We start from the raw sequence: 27,520 nt of genomic DNA on the forward strand, positions 1-27,520 counted from the left end.
TCATACCAGTTCTAACAGGACTATTGCCCTTGAACTCACTACGAGTTGCACAACAGGGTTCTTCTGCATAATATCTTCTAACACCTTTGTTGGACAACGCTGTGTTGCCATAACAATCTTTGAACAAAATTCGCTTTCGCTCAAGCTAATTACTGCTTTCATATAAAGTCACCTTTCTATTCCATTGTCACTAGCATTATTTCTACAGAGGTACGGAGATTCTCGCTCTTTCTCTCATACGTACATGGGCACCAAACAAGCTATAATGGCAATTCAAAAGGTTGTGGACCAGATTTGGCATTTCTTTGCTCTGTGCCCAATTTAACAACAGATGAATCTTGTTAATTTAGCAGGGTCTGCATTCTCAAACTTGAGACTGGAAACTTGATTGTGTAACAGCATCAAGGACAGTTTTGCTTCATTTCCTTATCCATCCATATACCTCCATGAAAGCAAAGAGGGTGAAATATTTTCAAGATACCTGGCTTTGTCAAAGTACTTCCCGGTGTAGGCCATACCGCATGCAGCACCTAATCCTTGACCGAGTGATCCAGTAGCTACATCAGTGAATGCTTGTTTCTAAAAAGAAGAAGCAATAGCATGTAATCAAAAGAATATCTACTTCATAAACCCTAAGCTTTCAATCCTAGGCACACCAGCAGTGAGCCCAGTTGGGGTTACTTCCAAGTAAGCATTCACAGATCAGGCTGCATGTTCAACCCTGACCCAAAGTTCCCACAGGTACATCTCGTGAGGCAGGGAAAGATACCAGCCTAACTCTCTGAAGACTAATTTGTGAAGCTCACCTTTTCACCATCAATACTCATCTTTTTAGCCATCTATATTATCTAAGTACCCTACCCTACCCAACCCCACCCTGCCCTTGAAATCTGGCCCTTAATCAGCCTTAGCTGCCAGATCAAGCACTCCCTCTGAGCACTTCAGGAAGTCACGAGAAGAGCCTAAGGGCTGCATCCAATACAATTGGAGTTCCATTCATGCAACAAGACTACTACCCCTATGTCTTTTGTGTGACCCAAAATCTGCTCTGGATCAGATTTTAAGGGTGCACAAGGGGCTGCGGGGAAGAGGAAGCAGACATTCCCATGTGCAAGAGGTAGTATGTTGTGTGAGCAGTTTAGCAGCACCGGATGCAACCCTACATGAGTAAATTAGTGCAATACAGGTGTGTCAGGAGTTAAGTATTACTCTGCAGTCATAACCTATACTGCACATCTCTGAAGTTCTGAGATGCAAAAGCTGCACCTGCCCCAAATATTTAAAGCCCCGTTTTCTGCTCTTAGCTGGCAGCTGTTGCAATGGTCATGTTAAATAGATTCTAACAAACAAAGAAAGCATGCTGAACTAATCATCTTGATCAGCTGTACATTTCAAAAACAGCTGCTCACTAGGTGAACCTGTGCCTGGCAATGCTCCCTCTTAACATCAGTCCAGAGACAAAGCAGACTGAGACTAGGCAACTGTCTGCGGATCTGCCCTTCTACCATGTTCAATAGCAGAGGGTGAGCGATCAAACTCTACAGCCACTTCCATGGGCTTCTGCATCTAGGGCAGGCAGTGGCAGTGTGTGGAGGGGATTTGTGATGAAGCATCCATCCATTCTCAGAGGTATGAGAGATGTGTCAGAGCATCATAAAAAGTAGCCTGTTTTAATAAAGGTAAAGGTAAAGGTAAAGGGACCCCTGACCATTAGGTCCAGTTACAGATGACTCTGGGGTTGCGGCGCTCATCTTGCTTTACTGGCCGAGGGAGCCAGCGTACAACTTCTGGGTCATGTGGCCAGCATGACTAAGCTGCTTCTGGTGAACCAGAGCAGCGCACGGAAATGCCATTTACCTTCCTGCGGGAGCGGCACCTATTTATCTACTTGCACTTCGTGCTTTTGAACTGCTAGGTGGGCAGGAGCCTGTTTTAATACCATAGCTAATATTGACATGCATGAAAGTAAAGGCATTGAGTGCTGTTCTAAAATGTAAAAGTAATCTTCTTTGGTTGCTTTCTCGGGGGGGGGGGGGGCCTTTAACTATACTACATTTGTTGTCAACCCATGGGTTTATTTCTGTTACCTAAACCACTGCTAAACTATCACTATGAACCAGATGTCGACAGTAGTGTAAAAGGTACACAAACTTTTTGATTCCTAAGGCAATCTCCCTGTGTTTTCCTGAAATACTCACTGGCACAGGGTGGCCTTCCAAAATGGAATCAATTTTCCTCAGGTTTAATAACTCTGATTCATGGAGGAAGCCTGCTTCAGCCCAGGCAGCATACAGGATTGGGGCTGCATGACCCTAGACGAAGGGGAAGAAACAAAATCAACAATTGCAGACCATCTTAAGAAGAGAGGCAAAATAGCATGCAAGGATATGGAAATGCTCATGTCAACATGTTGCCCTCATATTCTGCTTGCAGGCATCTGGTTGTCTACTGCAAGAACAGGACGCTAGAGTAGATGGGATTTTTGCTTGATGCAGCAAAGCTCTTGTGTTTGTTTGTTAGATAGATATCATACTAGATATCATACTAGTGACATGGTCCCTGCTGAAGTGTCTTATTCAAATCCGAGAGTTTAAATGAGGCAAAAAGGGACAGTGAACTAGTAGAAGGGGGAAAGGGGCTCAACAGAAAATGGGGACGGCTGTTCTAGAACAGGAAACAGCATGGCAAACATGGCAAAAACAGGAGTAGGAAGTAATGGGAAAGAGGGTGGGAGCAGACAAGCAGCTAGAACAGAATAAGGGAAAGTTTTTAGAAATAGGTATGTCTACATGTGCAAAGGCAAAAAATATTTGAAGTCAAAGACCAGAAGGCTGCAAATACTTTCTCCCAGTCCCTCCTCTGTTCTGCTCATTGTAGAGAGAAGCAAATGCCCAAAGAGAGAGATGAGAAATCAAAATCCCAAGGATCCTGCAATATATGGGGCCTCCTGGTTAATGGTTTGCTTCTCTTCATAAGTGAGTTTGAGCCCCACTCCCCATCTCAGGGTGTACAAAGAGGTAGAGAAGGAGTAACAGCCCAAAGCAAAAGACAGCCGGCTGAATTTCAAATTCCACTGAAATTAATGTCCTGTTGGTTACTTGTCCTACTGATTCCAATAGGACTTAGGTGTGACTAACTTGATTGGCATTTGAGCCAATGTCTCAAAAGCCCAAGGAGTTTGAAACAAGTGCATGAATCCAAGGGTCAGCGTAGAAATTGTGAAGGATGGCAAAGAAATTCTTGGATTTTTTGCATTGTTGTATAAGAACACTGTTGAGGATATTTTTTCCCCTGTTGCAAAGAGCCATTAGGAAACAGAGAAGAGTATTCAATCAGAGCTAGCCTTCAGGAGAGTAATGAAAAAGATCTAGCTCTTACCTTGGAAAGAACAAACCGGTCATTGTTAGGATTTCTGGGATCCTGCGGCTTGTACTTCATGGTATGGAAAAACAGCACAGACATGATTTCTGCAGCACTGCAACATGACGTTGGGTGGCTGCAAATCAAAGCACACGGAGCGTTACAACTGCAGCCTCTTGTCAGGTCACATTCCTGTCACTGAAACACCAACATGCTCATCCTTCCAGGCTTCCACAGGGAAACGTGCCATTAGAAGTGCCTGTGAGAACTCCTTCCATCTACTATCACCCTAGTGTCCATTAGCTCTGATCAGTTAAGAGAAGAGGATGTCGTGTTATCTCCCCCAAAATGGATGCCGAAATGTAAGCTTCAGTGACAGGACACCTTGAGCTACTTTCTCTCCACTAAGATCAAGAAAGAGAATCAGAATCAGCAGCTATTGTGTTCATGAAGTTACACATTCACCTACTTTTAGAGAAAAGCTTCATTTCCTGTGAAAGGCCCAAGGAGATCTCCTTGACCTGAACGAAGCCCTGACAATACTTAGGTATTTTGGAAAAATGGCCCCTCGCCTATGGTTTATTATACGTGGCCAAAAGGTATTCGCCGCCTAGATGCCGCTGGACTCTACTTCTCACCAGCCCCAGCCAGGATGATGGGAGTGTAGTCCAGCAGTATCTGAAAGGACACAACTTTGAAAGAGCATTTATCTGACTAGATGTTAAGTTTTAATGAGCACTTATAAAGGAAAGTTAAGCTCCAGAAAACAAATTGGTGCATTATGAAATTGGATATGTTTTCTTTCTTTCGAGAGCACAAGTTGAAGGAGATTTGCAGCAGTGATTTCAATGACCTTGTGAAGGAGCATGTCATCTATGATTTTCTCCTGAGCTTCAGGGAAGGGTTTCAGTTGGTTTGCCAAATAATCATGTCAGTACATTACTAAAAGGAAGATGAACAGGAGAGATGCCCTTTCTAGCACTGCAGATTATTAGGCTATTTCAGGACAAGAAACAAGTACAATTCTGTTTAACCTAGTATAAACTTGAAGTGGCTTGCTTCCTCCTCCTATATATCCCAATGTGATCTTAAGGATCAACAGCAAACAATTCTTGTAGTACCACACCTGAGCATCATGTTCAGGCAGCAAGAGAGATTCTCCACAGTTGTTAAACTAATTTCTTTAAGAGGTTTCTAAAAGCCCCGACTTGCCTCGAAAAGAAAAAGAAAAACCTCAATAGATCTGGCTTTTGAATGATGGAGTAGGAATTCTTCCCCCCGCTTCATTTTTCATTTGTAAACATTTGTCATACCCTTTTAAGATACTGCCTACCCTGAACGATTATCACAGGGAAACTAGAAATTAACATTTCTAGGGATTGGAGAAACTGAGAAAGCAAGCACTACCCTGAGGTGATTTGCTTTGTCTCTAAAAGACAGAATTTATAAGAATGCATACAGTTAATTATAGATAGTATAACAGCATTCCATAAGCAAGGCATCTGGATTTCAGAATTTGGACTTATCAATAATATATCATTTATTTTAATATATTTAACAGAATTTTACAGCTCAACCCTATGTATGATTACTTAGCCCTGCTTCAAGTGTGGAGAAACCTTTTGGCTCCACAGGCCAGATCCAACTCATGGGCCAAATTTAACAAGTGAGTGAGGATGCCTACCTGTCAAAACCCACATTCTGTCACAAACGATATCAAGGTTTTTTGCCCTTTGAAATCCCAAAGTCAGGACTTCAAAGTTTGTAGCAGGCAGGAAGGCACTGCTAACATCTGTTTCACTACAAGGGATTTACAGTGAAACAACTGCTGAAATGAAGAAAAAAGCTTTCTTTTAGCAGTGCTTTGCTACCTGCTGAGTGCTCTGAAAGTGCAGCCAAACTGAGATGATTTGGGTGTGTGAGGGAGTTTCCTGTAGGATCACTCTTTCTTTGCATCAGCCAATGTACCAGGAGGGCAATCCTGCTTAGTGCTGGGTACCAGTTTTGTGCAGCATTTCAAAGGCCCCCCACCCGTATCTGTATGACCCTCAGGTGTAGGACAGGTGAGCATGGCTTGCCCAAAATGGCTTTGCAGTCCAAATGGGGAAAGTTGGCAGGCCAAAACTGGCCTCCTGGGCTGGAGGTTCTTCACTCCTGTCCTACTGGGTTCAATGAGGCTTAAAAGGTAAAGGTAAAGGGACCCCTGACCGTTTGGTCCAGTCGCAGATGACTCTGGGGTTGCGGCGCTCATCCAGCTTTACTGGCTGAGGGAGCCGGCATACAGCTTCCTGGTCATGTGGCCAGCATGACTATGCCGCTTCTGGTGAAGCAAAGCAGCGCACGGAAACGCTGTTTACCTTCCCGCCAGAGCGGTGCCTATTTATCTACTTGCACTTTGACATATTTTCAAACTGCTAGGTTGGCAGGAGCAGGGACCAAGCAACGGGTGCTCACGCCGCCGCAGGGATTCGAACCGCCGACCTTCTGATCGGAAAGCCCAAGGCTCAGTGGTTTAACCCACAGCGCCACCAGCGTTCCAATGAGGCTTACTCCCTAGTATAAGTGTATTATGGACTGCAGAATTAGAGTAAAACTGTTCGTAAATTTATGGCTGAAATCTGTGACCCAGGATCATGCTCAATTTTAAATATTTCTAGTCTAAAAGCATCAGTAGCTTGTAATGATCCAGTGGAATGAATTGTCAGTTGTACTAGCTGACATGCTATAGGGCAGCTATAATAGTTAACAGCCAGAAATCCTGTTCATAGAGTAACGGTCTACTAGTTTGGCTGTCACAAGGCATTTTCTCTTTGACTACATTTTCCATGCATGTTAGCATTTTAAAATCATAAATCCAGACACATGATACAACAGTTGTATGACATCCACAGGACTTAAGGCTATATAATGTGCTAATTATCAAGCTGCCAATTAAATATTGCTTCCTAATCCAAACCCCTTTGGGAACACTACAGCACTCTCGTTAACAATTTCTTAAAACACATGCAAATGCTTTTTTAAAAAAAAAGGAGTAAAGGTTAGTGCTCATCCTTTGTTAAGTACTTGCACGCTAGGAATTAAAATAATTAGATTTAAGTCACGACTCAAAAACATGTATTAGTAAATATTTACACATGGCTGTTAATCAGTAAACCTTACATGCTTGCTTAAAAGGCTTTCATTCCTTAAATCTTATAAATGTTATACTTAACCATCTCTCTAAAGAACTGCTGCTCTGAGCGTAAAGTTTTTAAATAAACCTATTGGTGAACATGTAGAAGAAGAAAAATTAAACAGGGAATGAAAACAAACATTTAAAAAAAATTAAAGCAACCAATTAAAAACATTTTACCACAACAATTCTCAATTCCAACAAAGAATCTTGAGGCACCTTAAATGCTAGCTAATTTATTACAGCATATGTTGCAGTGGACAAGAGTTCATTTCATCAGACAAGACTTCTTGCTGTTTTGCTGCAGCAGACTAGCACAGCTACCCCTCTGGGCACTCAGATATAGATACAGATATAAATATATAGTTATAGAAATACAGATATGTAGATATATTTGTGGTAGGGGACTTCAATAATTGTTAGCATTAAAAAAAATTTAAAGCAGGTTTAAAATTATATTAATAAAATATAAAAACTGAAAATTGAGCTACCTATCCACTGGAGGGGGAGATGTTAAATGTGCTTAGGATTGCAACCTTGGTTACCAGGAAGCAAGTCCGATTAAATTTGGCAAGATGGACAACACAGTTCTAGCCATGTCTACTCAAAAGTAAGTCTTACTGATTTCAACAGGGCTTACTTACAGGTATGTGGGAGTATGACAGTAGCTTTAGGATTAGATTGCAAAATACTGATATTGCAAATACACTAAGCAATAGTGTTCTGCAAGTACCACTAATTTTCATAAGACTTCTGCAAAAGGCTTCAAGCAGATTTCAAAATGAACTAAGGTGTTGCAGAAAGCGTAGTAGAGCACACCCTCTACCTTTCAGCTTCCATCAGTAACTGGAATTCAGTTTACAAGCCGAGCTACGCTCCAATATCTGAAATTCAACACATTCCATGTAAAAAACAATTCCTGTTGAAACTAGAGATTTTCAACTATTGGCCAATGTGCAAAATAACTTGTTCCCTATACATCTGCAAACAGCACTCCCAATACGGACAACATGTTTTGGAAAAGGAATGCAAACACAGTGAATTCTATGGAAATACATTCATACGTAACTTCCTTCTTGCAATTTCTTAAAAAATAAAATATTCCTCCGAAACTACAATAACCATTTATTCTTTTCCCCTTTGAAAAAGAAAAAGAAAATCAAACCTCTCTTCTTTCAATCGTCAAATTCTATTAGTTCTGGTCAAACTGCTTGGATTAACACAAAACAAACAGAGCTGCAATACAAAAGATGCCTACTCAGCATGGACAGTTGATTAAGCAAAAACGCACCAAGTGCCAGCGGGTGGGGTGGAATTATGCAGAGGCAAATATGCCCAAAAGGAGTAGAAAGGTGTAACAACGTGAAAGCATAAAACAACCAATTTCGGCTTTTACCAAGAAGAGACATTTGGACATCTGGAATAAGTGACTTTCTTAACATGGAGGTTGTGAACCCATGTTAAGAAAGTCACTTATTCCAGATGTTGGCAAAGGAGGCAATAGTCAAGAGACTACCTTGAGTTGCTGCACTGAAAAGGACCTGCAAAAACCAATGTGATTGCTCAGGTTGAGCATGCAGGGCCAGCTGGGTAGGACAGCCAGCAGCCTACAGCCACCAGTTACCAGGTCTGTGAACTCAGGGCTTGTGCTAAAGGCAGGGATGCTTCAGGAAGTTGCTATCACTATGCAACATGGCACAGACGCCATCTAGCTCTACTTCTCCTTGTCATCTGAATCCTTGACCAGTGCCCAGACGCATGGGAGGCATCTAATGAAACCAGCGTGGCAACATAAGGAACTTACAGATGAGCTGAGATGTAAGAAGGGAATGAATAAGAAATGGAAGAAATGGGAAGAGTATACATGAGTTACCAGCAGTTGCAGGGAAAAGGTCAGGTGGGCCAAATCTCAGACTTGCAAGAGAGGTCAGGAGTCAACAGCAAAAAAAGCTAATGCTATTCTAGGCTGCGTCAACAGAAGTACAGTGTTCCAATCAAGGAAAGTAATAGTCCCACTCTATTCTATCTTGGTCAGACCACACCTGGACTTGTGTCCAGTTCTGGGCACCACACTTTAAGAAGGATGTTGACAAGCTGGAACATGTGCAGAGGAAGGCAACCAAGATGATCAAGGGTTTGGAAACCAAGTCTTATGAGGAACAGATTAAGGAGCTGGGTATGTTTAACCTGGAGAAGAGGAGACTGAGAGGAGATAGAATCATAGAATCATAGAATCATAGAATCATAGAGTTGGAAGAGACCACAAGGGCCATCGAGTCCAACCCCCTGCCAAGCAGGAAACACCATCAGAGCACTCCTGACATATGGTTGTCAAGCCTCTGCTTAAAGACCTCCAAAGAAGGAGACTCCACCACACTCCTTGGCAGCAAATTCCACTGTCGAACAGCTCTTACTGTCAGGAAGTTCTTCCTAATGTTTAGGTGGAATCTTCTTTCTTGTAGCTTGGATCCATTGCTCCGTGTCCGCTTCTCTGGAGCAGCAGAAAACAACCTTTCTCCCTCCTCTATGTGACATCCTTTTATATATTTGAACATGGCTATCATATCACCCCTTAACCTCCTCTTCTCCAGGCTAAACATGCCCAGCTCCCTTAGCCGTTCCTCATAAGGCATCGTTTCCAGGCCTTTGACCATTTTGGTTGCCCTCCTCTGGACACGTTCCAGTTTGTCAATGTCCTTCTTGAACTGTGGTGCCCAGAACTGGACACAGTACTCCAGGTGAGGTCTGACCAGAGCAGAATACAGTGGCACTATTACTTCCCTTGATCTAGATGCTATACTCCTATTGATGCAGCCCAGAATTGCATTGGCTTTTTTAGCTGCCGCGTCTCACTGTTGGCTCATGTCAAGTTTGTGGTCAACCAAGACTCCTAGATCCTTTTCACATGTAGTGCTCTCAAGCCAGGTGTCACCCATCTTGTATTTGTGCCTCTCATTTTTTATCAAGATATGATAGCCATCTTCAAATATCTAAAGAGCTGTCACACGGAAGATGGAACAAGCTTGTTTTCTCCTGCTCTGAAGGATAGGATTTGAACCAATGAATTGAAGTTGCAAAAAACAAAGAAAGAGAGACTCAGGAAGAACTTTGACAGTAAGAGCTATTTGACAGTGGAATGGTTTCCCTTGGGAGGTTGTGGACTCTCCTTTGTTGGAGGTTTTCAAGCAGAGGTTGGGTGGCCATCTGTCATGTATATATATGGTAGTTGGGATTCCTGCATTGCAGGACTAGAAGACCCTTGGGATCACTTCGAACTCTATAATTCTATGAGGACCAGTAAGTAGATACTGAATCTGGACAAGAGGGAGGTCCTGTAGGTTAGTAGATTGCTTTCTCTGGAATTAGGTGGACAGCCTGTTCTGGGTGCAGTCAGAGTCCCCTTGAAAAGGCAGGTACATAGTCTGAGCATGCACTCATTCATCATTGCCACTCAAGGAAGATAAGTGTCTTCATGGACAAAGGCTGCCTCCTTCTTCCAGCTCTGGATTGTTTGTCACCATCACCTACTTCTACCTCTGGCTCCTCCCACAACTGGCATGTTACCCGCCCCCTGGTGGCCATGAGACCCTTTTAAGACTCTACTAGATGGCTCAGTCTGGACACAATAGGGAAAGAGGACTAAAAGACTACCCAAGCGTCCTCAGGCACTTTTCTGTTAGTGCAAACAAAGAAGTGGGTAGGGCATATCAACTGGAGACTTGCAGAGCCCCATAACATGATTCATCATAGGCATGCTCATGCATTTTCTTCTGGCCATTTTCTGCTCCCAAGGAGTGGCAAGAACAGATATCCATCTATTCATTCTACATCTATTCATTCTAGTATCAGGCCCCAGGGATAACAAAGGAGGAATTAGATCTTGCCGAACTCAGTACTGAGTCTCTGCTCCCTGCTATTTACTAAAGGGACTGTTCAAATAAATATTGATCCTGTATTTGAATGTACTGTACAATCGCATTGTTCCCATCTCTTAATTTCCCAGTCACTAGGCTCTGCATCCCCACAGTCTCCTTCAGACAGAACTCCAACTGACCTCAAAAAATAAAACAGGAACCACCTTGATGTTGTAAAATGGTAAATATAGCTATTGCAACACCATACCGAGAATAAGAAAGGCAACTTCCTTCTAAGGGTTCTGCTTTATGGTTAGCTACTTTCTTCCCCTGCCCCCATAACCTGCTTCGTTTCCCCCCCACTCATTCCATATCCTTCCTCAGAAATGGTTTTGCCTTAACAAATTACTTTATTACAAGAGATGTAGCAATTTGTGACAGAGTCACATTTTAATGCGCATAAAAATTAGCATAGGCTTTGAAAGTACAGAAGAGCTGTGACCAAGGCTGAGGAATGCTATTTGCCCTCAACTAGAGACACACTCAAAGTCTGGTGAATCCAAACTGCCTCTCTATCCATTTGCAAGCTCTTAAGTTGATTGCTAAAGAATGCATGATATATATTTGGGAAGTATGAAGCTGAATTAAAAAGAAATAGAGATTGCAGAATAAGGCTGCATTGCCTGCTCTGGAGAGTCATGGCATTGACACAATCAATTTGCTGCTCTGGATCCAGATTTGCTGCTTGAAGCTCAGCTGGCAATGGTAGCTAGTTATAAATGATTTTTGCGTGCCCAGGCAAAGTCCCCACCCCACCGGGAGCCAGACCTCAGGATCAAGCAGGAGACACGACAACATCTTTAGGGATTAAAATGGCCACAACTTTATTGAATTTCACATGTTGGAAACTTTGGCATAGGCACTGGGTGTGTATCCCTCTCAGCCCCCCTGCTGGGGGTCTGAAGCAAGTCACGGTCGAATGGGAATATGGGGCCACAGCAAAACGTGTGTTTATGCAACTGGCTCTCTCCCACGTCACTGGGGGGAGTTCTATGGCCCACTTGTTGTGCCCTTGTGGACAGAGATTCCCCTCAAGACCTCTTTAACGGGGTACCCTGGTGTCACTGCCGCAGAAGGGGTAAGTCACCGCTTTACCCCTTTTTCAGTTGTTAAGACTAAAGGATTCTGCCCAATGCCTAAAATCGCCAAAGTTGTGACAACTGCTATGGGGTAGGCAAAACCTGTAGAGCAGGGGAAATTCCTTCCCAGCTGTGAGAAAACAGCAACCATTGTACGACCATATCAATGCCAGAGAACCTAGAAAGGTGAAAGGTTAGCCTGTAAGAACAAACAAGATTAAAGGTGGGTGGTGCTCTGGGGTCGACTGCGCTGCCAACGTCAGCTCTGGCCCCTTTTTATGATTCTGGAGTGGACCAGACTGAAGCATACTCCAACTCGAACCGCTGCTCTTGCCCCACCCCCAGGCCGTCGTGGATAGGCCGGAATTTGAATCTGGGTTTGGCGGGAACCCATCAGGCACTGCAGTGGCCAGGAGGGCGGAGCAACCAACCGTGGAACAGCATGGCTTCAGGAGGATGGTGAAGCCGCACGCCGAGTCACTAACATCACCCACAGCCAATATAAAGTCATTTTGAGCTCCATCTGGGAGAATAAGGTTTTTGCCACCTTCTACATGACTTGGTGAACTTTAGGATCAAGCAGAACACGCTCCATTCAAGGCAAATCAGGAACGGTGATTAGAACTAATATCAGTTTTAAAATACACTTGCATTTAAATTCTTGCTGTTGTTACTTCTCTTACAAAGGGACTCGTTATAAGGCTATTCACTGTTTGTTCCGAACTCCTCTAATACTGTGAGCTGCCCTGAACACAGCTACAGAGAAAGCTATGAAAAAGGAGAACTATCCTGCGAGCAGAATAGAGCACCCATGAAGATGCTACACCTGAAGTCACATGTGCACTTTCATTTCCCCCAGCTTTTCTGCCTTAAAGGTGCACCAAGGCATCAGCCATACCTATGGTGTGTCAATTCAGACAATCATGGAATTACAGCTAGTACAAGCAAACTCACTTCATATCATGTTCCCCGTTGTAATTTTCAGTTCCATTACAAATCATGGTTTCTCAGGTCTGATGTCACATTGAACCAACGTTAAGGTTAAACTATGGTGCAATGGTTTGAATTCATTCAAATTCAAAATGGGTCCATCACTTTTCTTTTGTCGCAACTTCGTTGCCCAACACAAGGTGGAAGGGTTTACATTTTTATATATATGTATTATTATCCCTAATCCTTCAGATGGACCTCAGAACAGAATGTGCGGTTGTCAGAATTTGGCATTCCATTTAAATGAGATTCAGTGCAGGAATGCCTCCAACGATGGCATTTTCATGCACCTTACAAAATTCAGTGAGATCACTACAGACAAAAGGAATTTAAAACGTGGGCAGATGTTTCAACCTTACAGAAAACTTTTGCTTCTAAAAATTAAATTTCAAAATGTGAAAATGTGAACCTTAAATAATATAGCACACACAATCAACAGAAAATGAAAAAAATACAATCCTTAGCTGAAACAAAGTAAATATATTGTAAAGAGATTTTAGAAAATCAGTGTTTGTCAATGGAACATTAAATAAACCTGTTTGATGTGGGGAAATAGCTTGATTTTCACATCAAAAGACAATGGATTTTTCCCATCGCAGAGTACAAGCAAAACTAGACTAACTCTGGAATCTGCAGACAGAGCCTAAAATAACCTCTATTCTAAAGCCTGAATAAACTGCCCATATGAGACTTCAGGCATTTGAAAAATAATCCCACTTTGGCGAACTTGAAATTTTGCCGATAATTAGTTACGACTGTTGGGTACAAAAGAAAGAATTTGGCCGAAAGCATAAATTGTTTTTCTTCCAACTGTGTGTCAAGAGAGCATTCCTGAGTTCCCTTTCTGTCATATCATATGCATGAAGAACCTTATAATCCAATTCATCTGTGTCAAAAATACACTGTCAATATTATACTCTCACGCTTTCTGGACGCTCTGATTTTAGCTGCCCACTTTAGCTGCACATGATTAAAGCAGACAGCATTATGGTAGAAGGGCTGATTCTGCACGCTATCCACACTGAGCCAAACATTTGGACACACACACTACATGCATAAACAAACTGTATGAGTATAATCAGAAAAGCCCCTATACAGTATTTAAGAGCAATTAACTCCGTTCTCTTTCTAAAAAATAAGCTTTTGAACCCATCTATATGATGTAAAAAGGGTTGTTATGCAATGAGCCCTTATCAAAACATACAAAACACAAAAATATTTCATCAACACAAACATCCAGTGTTCAATGTTTTATCATTCTTACTCATTTTTCACAGCCACAGGTGAGGTAATAATTTTCACACCCGAGTGTATTTGCAGATAACTGCTGCATATATAGTTCTGATCTGTATCTTCCAGGGACAATTATTACATCCAGCACAATCCTAACATTGGTCTATTCAAAAGTTGTCCCATTGAGTTTAATGGGACTTACTCCCAGATAAATATGTATAGGGCTGCAGGCAGCAGCTGAAAATGGGTTTGTTCAGCTCCTTGGAACTTACACAAATCCCAAATTCAATCCAGCTACAGATGCAGCAAATAAGCTATCCAATTCTATTTGCACCTTCGCTATATCTGCAACTTTCTAAAGTGATTTGTAATGGCTACATCTTCTATCCAAAGAAAATCCTCCATTAAATTGTATGGCTGTTGAAAGCTTTAGGTTGCCAAACCAGGTTTGCTTATTACATGAGTTGTGAAACATAACTGACACCTAAAGATTGCTTTAAACCTGCATTTCAAAACCTAATGGAAGCTCTGAACCCATTTTGCAACTCAAAATTCAAGGTTTCCCAGTAAGAACAAAGATCTTCAGCTCTGTATTTTATTTATCATTACTGCTTTTTAAGAAAGGGGGGGGGGAACAGGTGGTATGCAAACAGGTATAATGTTTAAGATATCGCTAGCCCATTTGGGCAAAGCTGTGAAATAAATTATTGCTCCAAGAGAAACACCCTACTGAACTCAAATACAATGTTTAGGTAACAGTGTACGCACATTGTGGCTTGATGACCGATGCATAAGTCAATGGATTTCAACAGTCAGATCTCTGCAGAAATCCCCTGGACTGTACACACACGCAACAGTAAGAAGCAAGATTTGGACCAGATTTCATCCAGAGGCACAGAAGTCCACACAAACAGCTGGTAGTGTCAAGGCTGTTTGACACATTAGTAGCCTTGCTCTAGAATCATTTGTAGCAGGACCAGGGAAGGAAAGCACAACTATCTTCTTGGGCTACACAGTACTAAAGAGACACTTAAGTAGGGGCTACCTTTTGCTAGCTAGGATTATTAAGAGTGAAGGGAGGAGAGAGAATTTATCCATCTTATGGGGTGAAATGCCAATAATGGTATGATCTGCTTAAGGAGATAGCAAGTGCATTTTCCTACCTTCAGGCAGTTGGATAATGCTTTGATATGTTGTGGGTGGGAGCAAAAAATAGATGTTAAGAGAGTTGACCCCACCTTGCTCAGAAAATGGTAAGGGTCTGTTCTTAGGAGGATAGCCAGTACCCAAGTAAGATCTACCCTGGGATAAAGGTGGCATGCGACATTTACAGAAGGCACCAACAGAGCAACTTTCTGCCCCCACCCCACACTGTGGGTGGGAAACGTGGGGCAAGATCAAAGGCGGGCGGGCAGTGCTGAATATGTCAGGCAGACTGCCGCCATCCCTCCGTGAGTTCATTTCAGCCAACGCTCAGCTCTGGAGAAACAGGTCTGCACTCCGGAAGCGGCGTGTATTACAGGGGAAAGGCATGCAAACGGTGCTCGGTTCAACCTTAGCATCTCCACTGTAGGGCTGGGAGAACCTCTCTGCCTGGAAACCCCGAGTGCCGACTGCCAGTCCGAGTCGCGCAACACTAAGCTAGGACCAAAGGTCTGACGGTGTGAGGCAGTTTTCCTTCGTCGTGCTAGGCTGCCTTGATCCCTCATCTGCGAAATCCGGGGCCTTCCAAGAGCGAAGGCGTGACTGGCCGGCAGGCGTGTGAGCCCCGGCACTTCTCTAGTGAGGGAGGTTCGCTCTGCCTGAGTCGAGCCCGGCTCCCTCCCTCCCTCCCTCCCTCCCCCTCCCCCTTGGCTCACCCGGAGCCAGCCGCGGTGGTGGCCTTGATGGAGTTGATGCGCAGCCGATTGGCCGTGTCCTTCAGGGCCTGCAGCGTCTGCTGGTCGGGCTTGTGATAATCCTCCATGGCGAAGCAGGAACGTGGCCGGCGGCGGGCTCGGGTTGCAGGCGGCGGCGGCGGCAGGAGCTGGAGCGTGTGGCGCTGGACAGGCCCGGGCTCGGCGACTGAGGCAGTAGAGGCGGAGCTGCTCGGCCGGGCGAGGAGGGGCCAGGCGCCGGGGCCACCTCTGCCAGCGGCGCGCGGGCGGAGTCCTGCCTGCCTGCCTGGGCGAAAAGCCCCCGCCTCCCCAGCAGCGCGCTGCCTGCGGACTGAGCTCTCCCGCCCGGCTGCGAAGGCCAGCCGCTCCCCTCCCGAGGAAGAGAGGCGCGGCTGAGGCGCAGAAAACAGCCGCGTCCTCTTCCCTCTCGCTCCGCGCGTAACGGGAGCAGGGCGCGGCTGAGCGCCATTTGCGCAGCGGCGAAGTGGAAAAGCCCAGGGTGCAACTCAGCCCGCGTAGGGCGCAGGGCTTGCTTTCTATCCGGCCCTCCGGCTCCCATCACCCGCAGCCAGCACGGCCAATGGTGAGGGATGCTGGGAATTGGAGTCCAAGAACACCTGGCGGGCCCGCAGGTTTCCCCCAGCCCCGCGTTGTAATGGCAATCTGTGCTTGCGATGTTGCTTGGCCTTAAAGCGGAGCAAACGAGTCGGTTTGGGGAGAAAACGCTCAAAAATTGAGAGAGACTCTGTGCTATTTTTCTTGAAAAAGAGGCCTGGAAGTCACCAGGAACGCCTCCCAAGTTCTTTTAGAATGGCAATGAGGCCCACCTGAGAAGAGTTCCGAGTGAAAAAAGCGCTAGGAATAATGTTCTGCACCCCCTCCATCTTCAGACTTTAGCTGTAAAATGAACCATATTTCTTAAATAGATTAGCCTCCACTGTGCCTCAGTTTTCCCAATGGAAACACTGGGTGAGTGCCTGGAAACCCCTGGAATCCTGCTTGGGGGTTCCAGAGTTGGGAGAAGTCGCTGAGAAGGCCCTCTCTTGTGTCCCTACCAAGCGTGCCTGTGAGGGCGGCAGGACTGAGAAAAGGGCCTCCTCTGAAGATCTCAGAACATGGGCAGGTTCGTAAAAAGGAATATGGTCTTTCAGATAGCTTGGACCCACAGAGCATTATAACTAGCACTTTGACTTATGCCCCGAAACAGACCAGTGGAGCTGTTAATACTCCCTATAACCAGACCCAGTCAACAATATGGGTGCAGCTCTTTGGATCAGTTGAAGTTTCTGAGCACTTTTCAAAGGCAGCCCCATGTAGAGCGTGTTAGAGTGATCCAAATGGGATGTAACTAAGCTGCGTGTGTCACACTGGCCAAATACATCTCAAGGAACGAATGCAGCTGGTGCACTAGCCTTAACTGTGCAAATGCACTCCTAGCCACCGTAGAGACATGGGCATCCATGCTCAGGGCTGAGTCCAGGAGCATTACGTAGGGGTTGTTCCGGGGCTCCATGCACATAAGTGGAATCGCATAAAGTGGGGAACACCCTCTATATGCCTATTTCCCCCTGCTCTTCAGCTCTATGTCCTGCTCTCTCTCCACTCCAGACCAAAATAAGAGTTTGGAGTTGAAGCTCTGGGGTTGGCTGGAGGCCGCGTGGAAAAGCGGCAGTTGCTGCTGCTGTGCTACCCCGTACATCAGCTGTTCAGTGGGGAGGCTAAGCGGCTTAAACAAAGCCCCACTGAGCCTCTGGTCTCTTTGGGACTTCCTCTGCCCTCACTGACATCCTCTTTAGGCTCCAGGGAAGGTATGGTTCTATTTACTTACCGTATTGCCCCAAATATAACCCTCTTTCCCCCCAAATTCCAACCATGAAAAGTTAAAGGGTGGCTTATATTCGTGACCTTATGGTATGCAGCCAGGAGCGTGGGGCAAACAGCACCAGGAGCGTGGCAAAACAGCGCCCGCCCCGTGCGTAGTCCCCCGTCCTCTCCCCCAAGGTCAGGAAGGGAGTGAGTGAGGAAGAGGAAGGGCCACCGGCAACACAACATGGCTCCCACCCCCCCAGCCAGGAGCAGCGAGGAATGGAGCGGCTTATGTTCGGGTATTTTTCCTTCCCCTCCCTCCAATTTTAAAGGTGTGGCTTTATATTCAGGCCAATCTGCTATTTCTCAGCACTGTGCATATGTGTGGTCCTGTACAAGTATAACGCACGTAAGTAGGGGATGCTTGTATTCAGGTTACATCTTCATCAACTTGAATGAAACAGTTAATTTCAGAAGACATCCTGGCTTTTTAAAGATGCTGAGCCTGTCAGGTGAATGTCTTACACCATCTCCAATGATGTGTTCTCCTTAGCTTCTTCCCCCAATTTCATAATTGTATATTCCCTGGGTAAGTGTGGCATCAGATGTTTGTATAGCATATGTTAAAGATTTATATTAAAGTGTTAAAGCAAACGAAAAGGAACACAAATGCAAGAATCTAGGGTTGCATTCAATGTTAGTCCACATACAGTACCTCCATTGAAGTTAATGGGCACGACTAACTCAGATCCATTAATTTCAATGGGTCTACTCAATGTTAGTTGGCTACAATCCCAAGAGTCACATTTTTGTGTTAAAGTACAGATACGTCTGGTTTTTGAAGACCAGCTCTCCTAAGCTGGACTCCCTTTTCAAAAGGTGAACTGCCACCAAGAAGATATCAGGACAGACCAGAACATTTGTCTTTGAAGTTTTATTACAAAAATATATCTGCAAACATACAAAATTTTCAATGAAAAATGCTTATTCTTAAACATTTATGCAATAACTTAATATTTGCCAGTATAATAAGATGGCACAAATTACATACCCATATACTGAAATGTTAATGAAGCATTATGGTGACAGTTTTAAAAGTTGCTCAAATGCTAGTGGGCACAATCCAGGCCACCACAGGTGCAGCGCCAATATGTGGAGGATTCCAACAAGTTCAATATATATCAGCTCCCAATACCCCCACCTATATATGTGCGTAGAAGGATGAATAACTTCAACCAAGCAGTCAAGGACTACGAATATGAATGAGACGCGCGTACAAAAGTTCCATTCCTCTTCCTATCGGTCTCTTGTACTTCCTATGTGCCCACAAAAAATGGGGAAACAGGGCTCTATTGATCCTCTGGGAATCATTCAGGTATGAATGCTGTGCCTGTGGAACAGGACCATGCCCATTGTTTTCCTAAAGTAATCACTTAAAATCCAAAAGATCGGAAGCACCTCAAACTCTTGATATGCATGCGAGTGCAAATTAAAGCGCTAAACCCAAACACTGAGTGTAGTGTGCATTTTTAACAGAGAACCACCATGTGCCCACAATGTTAAATTGGTACAAAAACAAACCACAGGGGGAAGATTATTGCAAATGTTTCCCACTTAAAGTGAAGATATTGCACCTTTAACATGTTCACGAAAGATGTCCAAAACTGAGGTGAAATATATATTGCACACATTCCTCTTTTTTAAGATATGCTTAAGAAGCAACTCATGTAAGCCAACAAGAGGTGGCTGGGTTTTTGTGTCAGACCACTCCACATTAAATATATTTCCTGGAAAGTTCCACACTAATTATACCCATGCCTAAACATGGCATTGGTGGAATGCCCTAAATTCAAGCAAAAGAAAACTACGGGGGGGGGGGATACCATTTAGTATGCCTGAAACATGATTATACTCTCTGGCTTAGATCCAAAGTTCCAGGGAGTGAAATGTCACTCTCAGAAGATGGAAATGTGGAAGCTGTTTCCACCAACTCTTCCTTTCTACCAAAACTACTCTGGAGGGCTGAGGAACCTTCCAGAAAACTGAAGCGGCATGGGGGAGGCAAGGAGGAAGTGGGGATCTGCAAGATCACCTTCCCCCTTTCCTTCAGCAACATTTGTCTCTTCCACAGAATGAGCTTTTCTGCTCATGGAAGAAACGTTGAATCCAACCCCATGTCAGAATAAGACATGCTTTTACTTGTCATGCTGTTATTGTGCCTTAGCTCTTAGCAGACTGTTTACATTTTGCCGAGTGTGTCACAAATACAGAGTTGCTAGGCACATTTTTAACAAAACATTGTTAATGCAACAGAACAAAACAGCAATGAGTTCTTATTGAGTAAGCTGCTTGTTTTAAAGCCACTTTTGGATGGACAAATATTAAGCAATTTTTAATAAAATGCTGCATATAGGCAACGAAAAAATACATGCTTAAGATACTGAATATTGATTTTAGGACGGTCTAAAATCATACGTTTGCTTGTGGGAAATAATACCTTGCTAAAATAAAAGCTTGAAAAGAATGGCCCTAGTCGGTTAGCTATGTACTTGTTACTGTTGCATGCAGGTAAGAATAAAATGTTTCATTATAACTCTAAACTTCTACAAGAGATTAAAAGACCAAATTGCACTGAGAACAGACCTATTGTAATCATTCAACTTAAGGAACTTAATTCCATCAATTTCAATAGGTTTACTCTGAGTATGATTACTACTGGATATGACCATATGTAATCAGGGTAAAGTTGTCCAGTAATTTCTGCATTTTGTAAGCATCTGTGATTTTCACCTTGCAGCTGAGTTTTGTTTTTCAAAGCAATTCTTAAAATGTTTGGTTTTGTTTCGTTTGTTAACTTCTCATGCTACAATAAGCAATAAAAGCAGAATGCTGCTTTGTATTGCCTAGTTTGCCTGTGACCTCCCAGCTTGAGCCTGCTACATACACAAATGTTGTTAACGACGTGTGTAAGATCCTAGGTTAATGCAAATCTGCTGACAAAAAATAAATAAATTCAACTTTCTTCTAGCTAAGGGAATTCTCTTTGGAAGCAGAGAACTATTTATTGATGCTGCACATACTTCTATCAGTTGAAAACTCTGACCTGCTAAGCTACCAGATGAGGTTTCTAGGGAATTATAATGCAAAATAGTAAACAGGAGGACAAAGTATACTGGTGACAAATATTCTTTGAAACAGTGATGCTGTCTGAAGCAAAACTCTCTCTCACTAACCCCTTGAAGTCACAAAACCGTAATGGTACATTCAATATAAGGGAACCCTTTATAGCAGGGGTAGCCAACGTGTCCCCCAGATGTTGGATTACTATTTCCCTCAGCCCTACCCAGTATGGTCAGTGGTCAGGGAGTTGCAGTTCAACATCTGGAGAGAACCACACTGGCTACTTCCGTTTCATTTCCACAGATATTTGGATACAATGCTTACTTTGACCATTGTGACCAAGTTCAGCTCAATATCGTTATTCCTCCAATATTATGCTTATGGCTAAGAAGGTTTTCTTCTTTCCATACACAATAATTAAGGACTGTTCTTGAGTCTTTATTATCTACAAACACAGCATTATATAAATTTGGTTCAGGGGGTATGGTTAATACAGCCACTTAAAATAAACTGAAGAGTACTGCAGTGGCTTGATTTCTGCCCCGCCGCCCGGAAAAAGCTTCATACAGAGTAATTCTGTTTAAATAAGCAAGCATGTTTTTCTTGGTGCACATACATGGGTGTGCTATCAAAGGTCCAGCATTTAAGTAGAGCTCTCATGTTTCCTTTAAAAAAAAAAGGTCTAGAAAGCCTGAAAAGAAGCATTTGAGTTTTACCATTAAAGCCAAAACATTAGTCGAATATGCATATCACTACTAACATAGTTCCCTGAATTCTGCACATATATCTGATATAAAATACTATGTTTGCAACTAGAAACACTGAGTTCAAAGGCTGAAGAGGTTCTCTCAAAAGGCAGATTTTGCTAAACATAAAAACACCTACTTAAAATCACTCAAAATGAAGTACATATTTAGATTTTTTAAAAATCCAACACGCTATATATCAAAACACTGATTTGTGGTGGAATCATAATTAAAGCTTGGTAGATGAATTACAGATAGTATCTGCACCTTGAAGGGATCATCGTTACATTTAAATTTTAAGAGCAACAGGTACATTCTAATTCAGGACCTTTTCCATTGCAAACTCTACCAAAAGAAGGGGGCCTTTATAAGATCCTGGCTGTGCTTTTTATCAAGCCCTACTCATTTCAATGGCTTGCACAGGAAACTGATTGTAACACATGGATCCTCCATTCCAGCAATGCTTTGACAAATAAGAAGTGTGTTGATCGGTTAAAAGGATTACAAAATTACCTTTCACAATATAAAACAAAGACCTTCTACTAAAAAACAAAAACCACCCCATCCTTTTAATATTAGTATTGCTTGAACATATTGAGATTTATGTTACACTAGAGTATTGCTAGCTACTATCACATGCCATAATGAAATAAATACAAGTCAAGGAGAGACCGATAGCAGCATATAAAACTACAAGGAGATCAGAGCAACTTCCTTTGGGAAGAAGTTTGATCTTTACAGTGGTAATGAAATCTTAACCTTCTATGAGAACTCACAAAAACCTGCAAATGGAGGGAAAATATGGGGAGAAGAGCAGACTGCATTTGTTGTTTATGTCCCCATTTTTAAACACCAAAAACGAAATTATACACACTTCTCTGGGTTCCTTCCCATCTATGCTACAGGCAAACCTCCAAAATTTGCAGTAAGCCTGGAAAGGACAATAAGGTGACCACAATGATGTTCCATCCATTTCTGTTTAAAAATTATTTGCTTGAAAATAGTATCATTAACAAAATATAAGAACACTGCAAGTATTGTTAAAGGGGTATTTCATAATCCACCTTCATTTTGCCTTAGTAAAACATAGGGATGCATAAGCCAGCACTGCATATTAAGGGAGTCAGTTTGATGGTCAATACCATGCTGAGTCCATCCAGCTCTAAGGCTAAAAAAACCCCAGCATTTTTACAATGCTTTCCACTGTTTCCTTGCAAACTCTAAAATAATCTTCTGCATTCCGTCCACAGCTCTTTAAATCAGAAGTTAGCTTCACAACTTGTTATCTTTACTCAACTGCCAAAGATGGCTTAGGCCACATTCACCCTAATTATTTAGATGTATGTACCAGATGAAGAAAAATCAAAACAGTTTTTCATATTACTCTAAACCCACTCAAAAATAATGTGCTGTTAAACATGAAGACCATTTTCTGCATATAGAAATAAAAGCCTGCTGGTGATTGGTCACAGTGAAACCTAGATCACTTCTAAGAACATTAGTTACGCAATTTTAAGGGACAAGGTCTCCTTACTTTAACAAAACTTAAAACTTCAACTAAAAACAACCTTTAAAAATATTAACAGTTTCACAGAAGAGGCATAATTGTTTCTGAAACAATTAGGTGGTAAGTTGAACTGTATTTACTTCAGTTATAGTTTGATGCTGTCCGTATTCTTGGTCAAGACTTGTAAATAAACTTCATGAAGCGTACTAAGAAAATTCGCATCGTTCTGAAGGAAAGAGAGGGGGGAACCATAATTAAACCAACGACAGAAATAATTCATTACTTTTTCCTACCCAATTCATTATTCTACACCTATAAACAAAACCTGTAAGTTTAGGAGTTGGGTAGGAGGCATGAAGGAGAAAGTTTAATAAAGCTATACAGTGCTACCTAGGGTTACATATGCTTCAGGTTACATACGCTTCAGGTTACAGACTCCGCTAACCCAGAAATAGTACCTTGGGTTAAGAACTTTGCTTCAGGATGAGAACAGAAATCATGCTCCGGTGGTGCGGCGGCAGCAGGAGGCCCCATTAGCTAAAGTGGTGTTTCAGGTTAAGAACAGTTTCAGGTTAAGAACGGACCTCCGGAACGAATTAAGTACTTAACCCAAGGTACCACTGTACTATCAATGATATATAGCTCAGAAATATCACTGAGCATATACAGTGGTATCTCTGTCCTGACCTTATGGGATAAATGTAACTGCCCAATTCAGTGCTCAAGGCTATTCCAGTGTAACTTGGTAACACTATCAAAATTCATTTGGGCTGTTTAGATTGTTTTCAACCTGAGGAAGCAGTATGGATTTTAAAATGAATTCTTTCTACATTAAAGCCGGATCAATCTTATTTACAAGGGTACACTACTTGAAACCTTTTAGAAGGGTGCTTGCAAAGCAACTAAGATAAGAAAAGGTAAAGTGAATGCGGAAGTACAGAGAAACAAAGAGAAGTGACGAAAACTAGTGACAGGGGAGTATTATGAACTAACAAATCCATGTTAAGTCTCAAAGTGAAAGCTAATGAGGGAAACCTGCATAAGTGAATGCAACTGTACAAGAAGAATCTGAATTAGTACAGCAAGCACACTCTTGAAGACAAGAAGGATCATTTGTTTTGGATGATAACTAAGAACCAGACAGGAATGAAATAAAAAGTCAGCGTCCGCATATGTAGGATTTTACCTGCCTTGAGGTTTGGATCACTATACATTTCCATTTAGTCTCTTCCTGCATTTTAGGTATAGCCTGGGTTGAGTTAGGCAGGGCATGTTCACTACCTGACCTCCATGGACCAGCTGAGCTGGCATCATCATCATCATCATTGCCCATGCCTCTACAAATCTACCTATACGCATGGCCTGGGACTTTCAGTGTCCCCATCATGTGAATTTGCATCTCAAATTAAACATCATCAACAACAAACATCCTGCCAGTTATTCATATTTCTGGTCCTTCATTGAAAAAAGATACCTTTGTGTACTAGGTGGGCAATTCTAAGCCAATAAATTCATGAAAATTAGCCAAACATAAAAGATGTGACCATTTGGTATTTTATGGCCTTATACTAATGAGAATGTGAACCTAAAGTGCCATTTAGAAGGGTGAGGGCCTTCTTGTAATGCCCCAACAGAGGAATCACCTCCCAGAAAAGGCTCGCCTCTCACCTATTTTAATATCTTTCCATAGTAAAAAAATCCTCTCTTATTCTCTTAAGAATCAGCTATATTAATTCATTTATATCTACATTTAATGGTAACTTGGAACATGGTTTTAGTGAGGATGTGTAGTGGCTCTCCATTACTGTTTTATTACTTGACTTTTAGCCTCTACTCCAGCTGTTTTGTTTTGCAGGGGTTCTGTGCTGTCATTTGACCGGTGTTTTATTTGGACTGGTGTTTTAAATTGTTTTATTCATTCATCACTTAAAGAACTCTAGTTATAATAAATGTAACAATCAGATGAGCTATGCATTTTGGATCTACATATAGCTTATGGAACATTGTAGCACTATTTTTTAATACTCCTCCACTGAAGGGAAGCAGAGTTTAATAATAATATTATCAACCAGGTCGGACATACACAAAGCAGAGAGCTGACTAAAGGTCAGAAACAGCATTTGTGAAGGTTTAAGACAACACAAAGCACATTCTCAAGATCACTGAAAGTGCGGCATGATTTTAATTACAAAGTAAAATTGCTGACAGTTGACCTCTGTTCAAAGGGGCTCTTCTCCCCTCCATTCACAGTCAGCAAGTTTCTTTGTTTCACTTGCGGTTCTGACAGGGGAAAAGAAACAGCAGGTTGTGCAGAAAAAAAACTACAAAGAAACAAAACAGAGGCCACAAAGCTGATTATGTGACCCGAGTACAGGCCTATTTTATTCCTAACAATTCTATTACCAAAACACTAATTTCTGTGTCCTGTTATTTTTACACTAATTTCTGTGTCCTGTACACTGTATGCAAGACTTACTGATATCAATATAGAAAGAACTAGAGAGGCCTGATGTAGCACAAAGGTTTGTGACCCTGGTGATGACAAAAAGGGCAAAACAATCCTCTTAATGTAAGCCTGTCCTAGGTGCAAGATCTCTCTTTGTGATTCACTGGATTTATTGGCACATTTGCAAAGCAGCCTTGCAGCTGAAGCCAATACGTAACTAAAAAAACAATTTTTCAAGTCGGCCAGTGTGCGTTTGCTGACTAAATACGAGCGTCAATGAATTCTCAAATATTTCATAACAGAATAAACCGAGAATGGCCAAGCCACTTGGAACTTCTAATGAACAAACTCCTGTGGTAAAGCAGGTTGATTTGTGATCTCCAACTACACCTTTGTAACCTATTTTGCTAAAGGTTTTCATGTATAAAGTCAAACATCTTCCATCTTTATTTTTCCCATCCTTCTGAACTTACAGATTAGATTCACTCAAAAGAAGTGAGCTAAGGGAAGGTTGAGCAGTTCTTTAAAATGCAGACAGCACGTATTTCTTCCTCTGATTGTGAACAATTTGGACAGTTCAAAAATCAGAACCCTCTACGTGCCCAACACATTTCAGGTGCCATGGCTACAGCAAAATTTGCCACTTGGGAGGTCCTGATTATCCACTTTCCCCCTTCAGCTGTTATCATTTGGCTTAGAAATATGAACTCCAAATATTTCTGAATCAGTCCTGAAGTGCATACCTCTTGCCTCAAATTCCTTAGATAGAGAGATACAGTCATACCTCCTTTTGCGTCTGGGATCTGTTCAACGAAAGAGACCCTTGACAAAGTGCCGCTCTGCGCATGTGCAGAAGTGTGATTTAGTGCTTCTGCATGTGTGTGAGCAGCAAACCCGGAAGCAACCCGTTCCGGTACTTCTGGGTTTGCCATGGATGTTCGACAAAATGGACCCTAAACGGGGAGGACTCAGAACGAGTGTACTTGGAGAGTTGTCCTTGGTAGATGATACTTATGTTAGCATATTTAATAATAAATTGTGTTATTTAACTGAATTAACAATTCTCATGTTTTTAAGGTTATCAATATCATTACCACTTAAAATACTGCTAACAGTTCTCTAGTTGCTGCTTTTATTGCTAAATGATCTAATACACCTATCAGTGTTATTCCTCCTAACCTTCTTTATGGTGCCCACTTATAATCAGCACTTTATTCTGAATCAAGAGTCCAAATGAGTAACTGACTGTACCTTTATTAGATATATTAAGGTTTCTTGAAGCTGAGATCTAGTAAGAACTGTCGGAGGTAATGTTGGAACATCTACTGCTCCAAGAGTGAGAGGAGAAGAGGAACCAACTTTGTTTTCGATGTCGGAGGACTTCATAGCTGACTGTTGGAACACACTAGGTGACAAGAGGACTGAAGGTGCCATTGTGGTTGTAGCTGCAGCAAACTGTGGGGAAGCAACCTGCAAAAACAAGAAATCAAATGAGATGGGGATGATTTTTCCCCTCATTTTTAAAGAACTATCTAAATATATTAAAGACTCTTCTGATATTACCTTTCTGGTACTGTTTGAAGTCCCAGTTAAAATAGCGGGAACCAGTGATGTAGCTCCTTGGCACACTGGCAAAAGAAGCGGCTGCTTCACTGGCTCTTATGTGACCTGGGCGCTTCCAACATTATACAAGCTGCAGGGACTTACATGCAGAAATGAAGCGGCTTAAGTTGAAAGGGCCTCACAAAAGCTATGGATGCTAAAAGTAACCAGTGTGACCAACCTGGATCACAACGCCGTTCAGGAAATAATTAATAAACCCAAATTTCTATTCTGGCATACTGATGTGGTAGCTCAAAGAGAACTCTGTAGCAATTTACAATAATATGGATAGCAGTACAATTGTTGATGCCTTCTTGGACTCTTTGTACCAGCATATAAACTCGATCTTACAAAGAAATGAGAGATTACTAAAATGTAATCTGGAAAAATTGGGCACTTTTATAGAGAGCAGCCAATTGCATTATTGTTTTATGAGCTACAAGGGAAAGGATTGTTGGCTAGGCATATTTCAATTCTTGCAAGACCTGGAGGTCTCCAGAAGGAGTATACTAGTAAAGGAGAACTAGGTCATCCTAATTAATGGATAGGGATCAGGATTCAAGACACATTGGCCTGTCAGCCTGGATGGAACCAGGTTTTGTTGAGAATTGGCCTTTGCACAAATCCAGACAGGGAAAGACACTCTGGTGATGCAAGGATTTAAATAC

At 42.4% G+C, this 27,520-nt stretch overlaps 2 protein-coding genes across 5 annotated transcripts in view; both read right to left on the bottom strand.

The window, feature by feature from the left end:
* The window catches only part of TKT (transketolase), a 35,095-nt gene extending 19,210 nt beyond the window's left edge, over positions 1 to 15,885 (bottom strand). Inside the window, exons 1-4 of one of the 2 annotated variants that reach the window (XM_053377801.1) lie at positions 15,608 to 15,885; positions 3,379 to 3,496; positions 2,199 to 2,312; positions 482 to 579 (exon numbers count right to left, since the gene is read on the bottom strand). In XM_053377801.1, coding sequence (XP_053233776.1) covers positions 482 to 579; positions 2,199 to 2,312; positions 3,379 to 3,496; positions 15,608 to 15,714 — 437 coding nt within the window. In that variant the 5' untranslated portion in view covers positions 15,715 to 15,885. Of the gene's footprint in view, positions 1 to 481; positions 580 to 2,198; positions 2,313 to 3,378; positions 3,497 to 4,486; positions 4,645 to 15,607 lie in introns of those variants that run through there. The other variant, XM_053377802.1, reaches the window with a different exon arrangement.
* Positions 15,886 to 18,350: 2,465 nt separating this feature from the next.
* DCP1A (decapping mRNA 1A) overlaps positions 18,351 to 27,520 on the bottom strand; it is a 34,944-nt gene continuing 25,774 nt past the window's right edge. For all 3 annotated transcript variants that reach the window (XM_053377805.1, XM_053377804.1, XM_053377803.1), the window contains 2 exons: positions 26,502 to 26,720; positions 18,351 to 23,030 (listed from right to left, as the gene is read on the bottom strand). In XM_053377805.1, coding sequence (XP_053233780.1) covers positions 22,950 to 23,030; positions 26,502 to 26,720 — 300 coding nt within the window. In that variant the 3' untranslated portion in view covers positions 18,351 to 22,949. The remainder of the gene's footprint in view (positions 23,031 to 26,501; positions 26,721 to 27,520) is intronic.

Source organism: Podarcis raffonei, chromosome 2, assembly GCF_027172205.1.
Source record: "Podarcis raffonei isolate rPodRaf1 chromosome 2, rPodRaf1.pri, whole genome shotgun sequence".
In the NCBI taxonomy this organism is placed as follows: domain Eukaryota; kingdom Metazoa; phylum Chordata; class Lepidosauria; order Squamata; family Lacertidae; genus Podarcis; species Podarcis raffonei.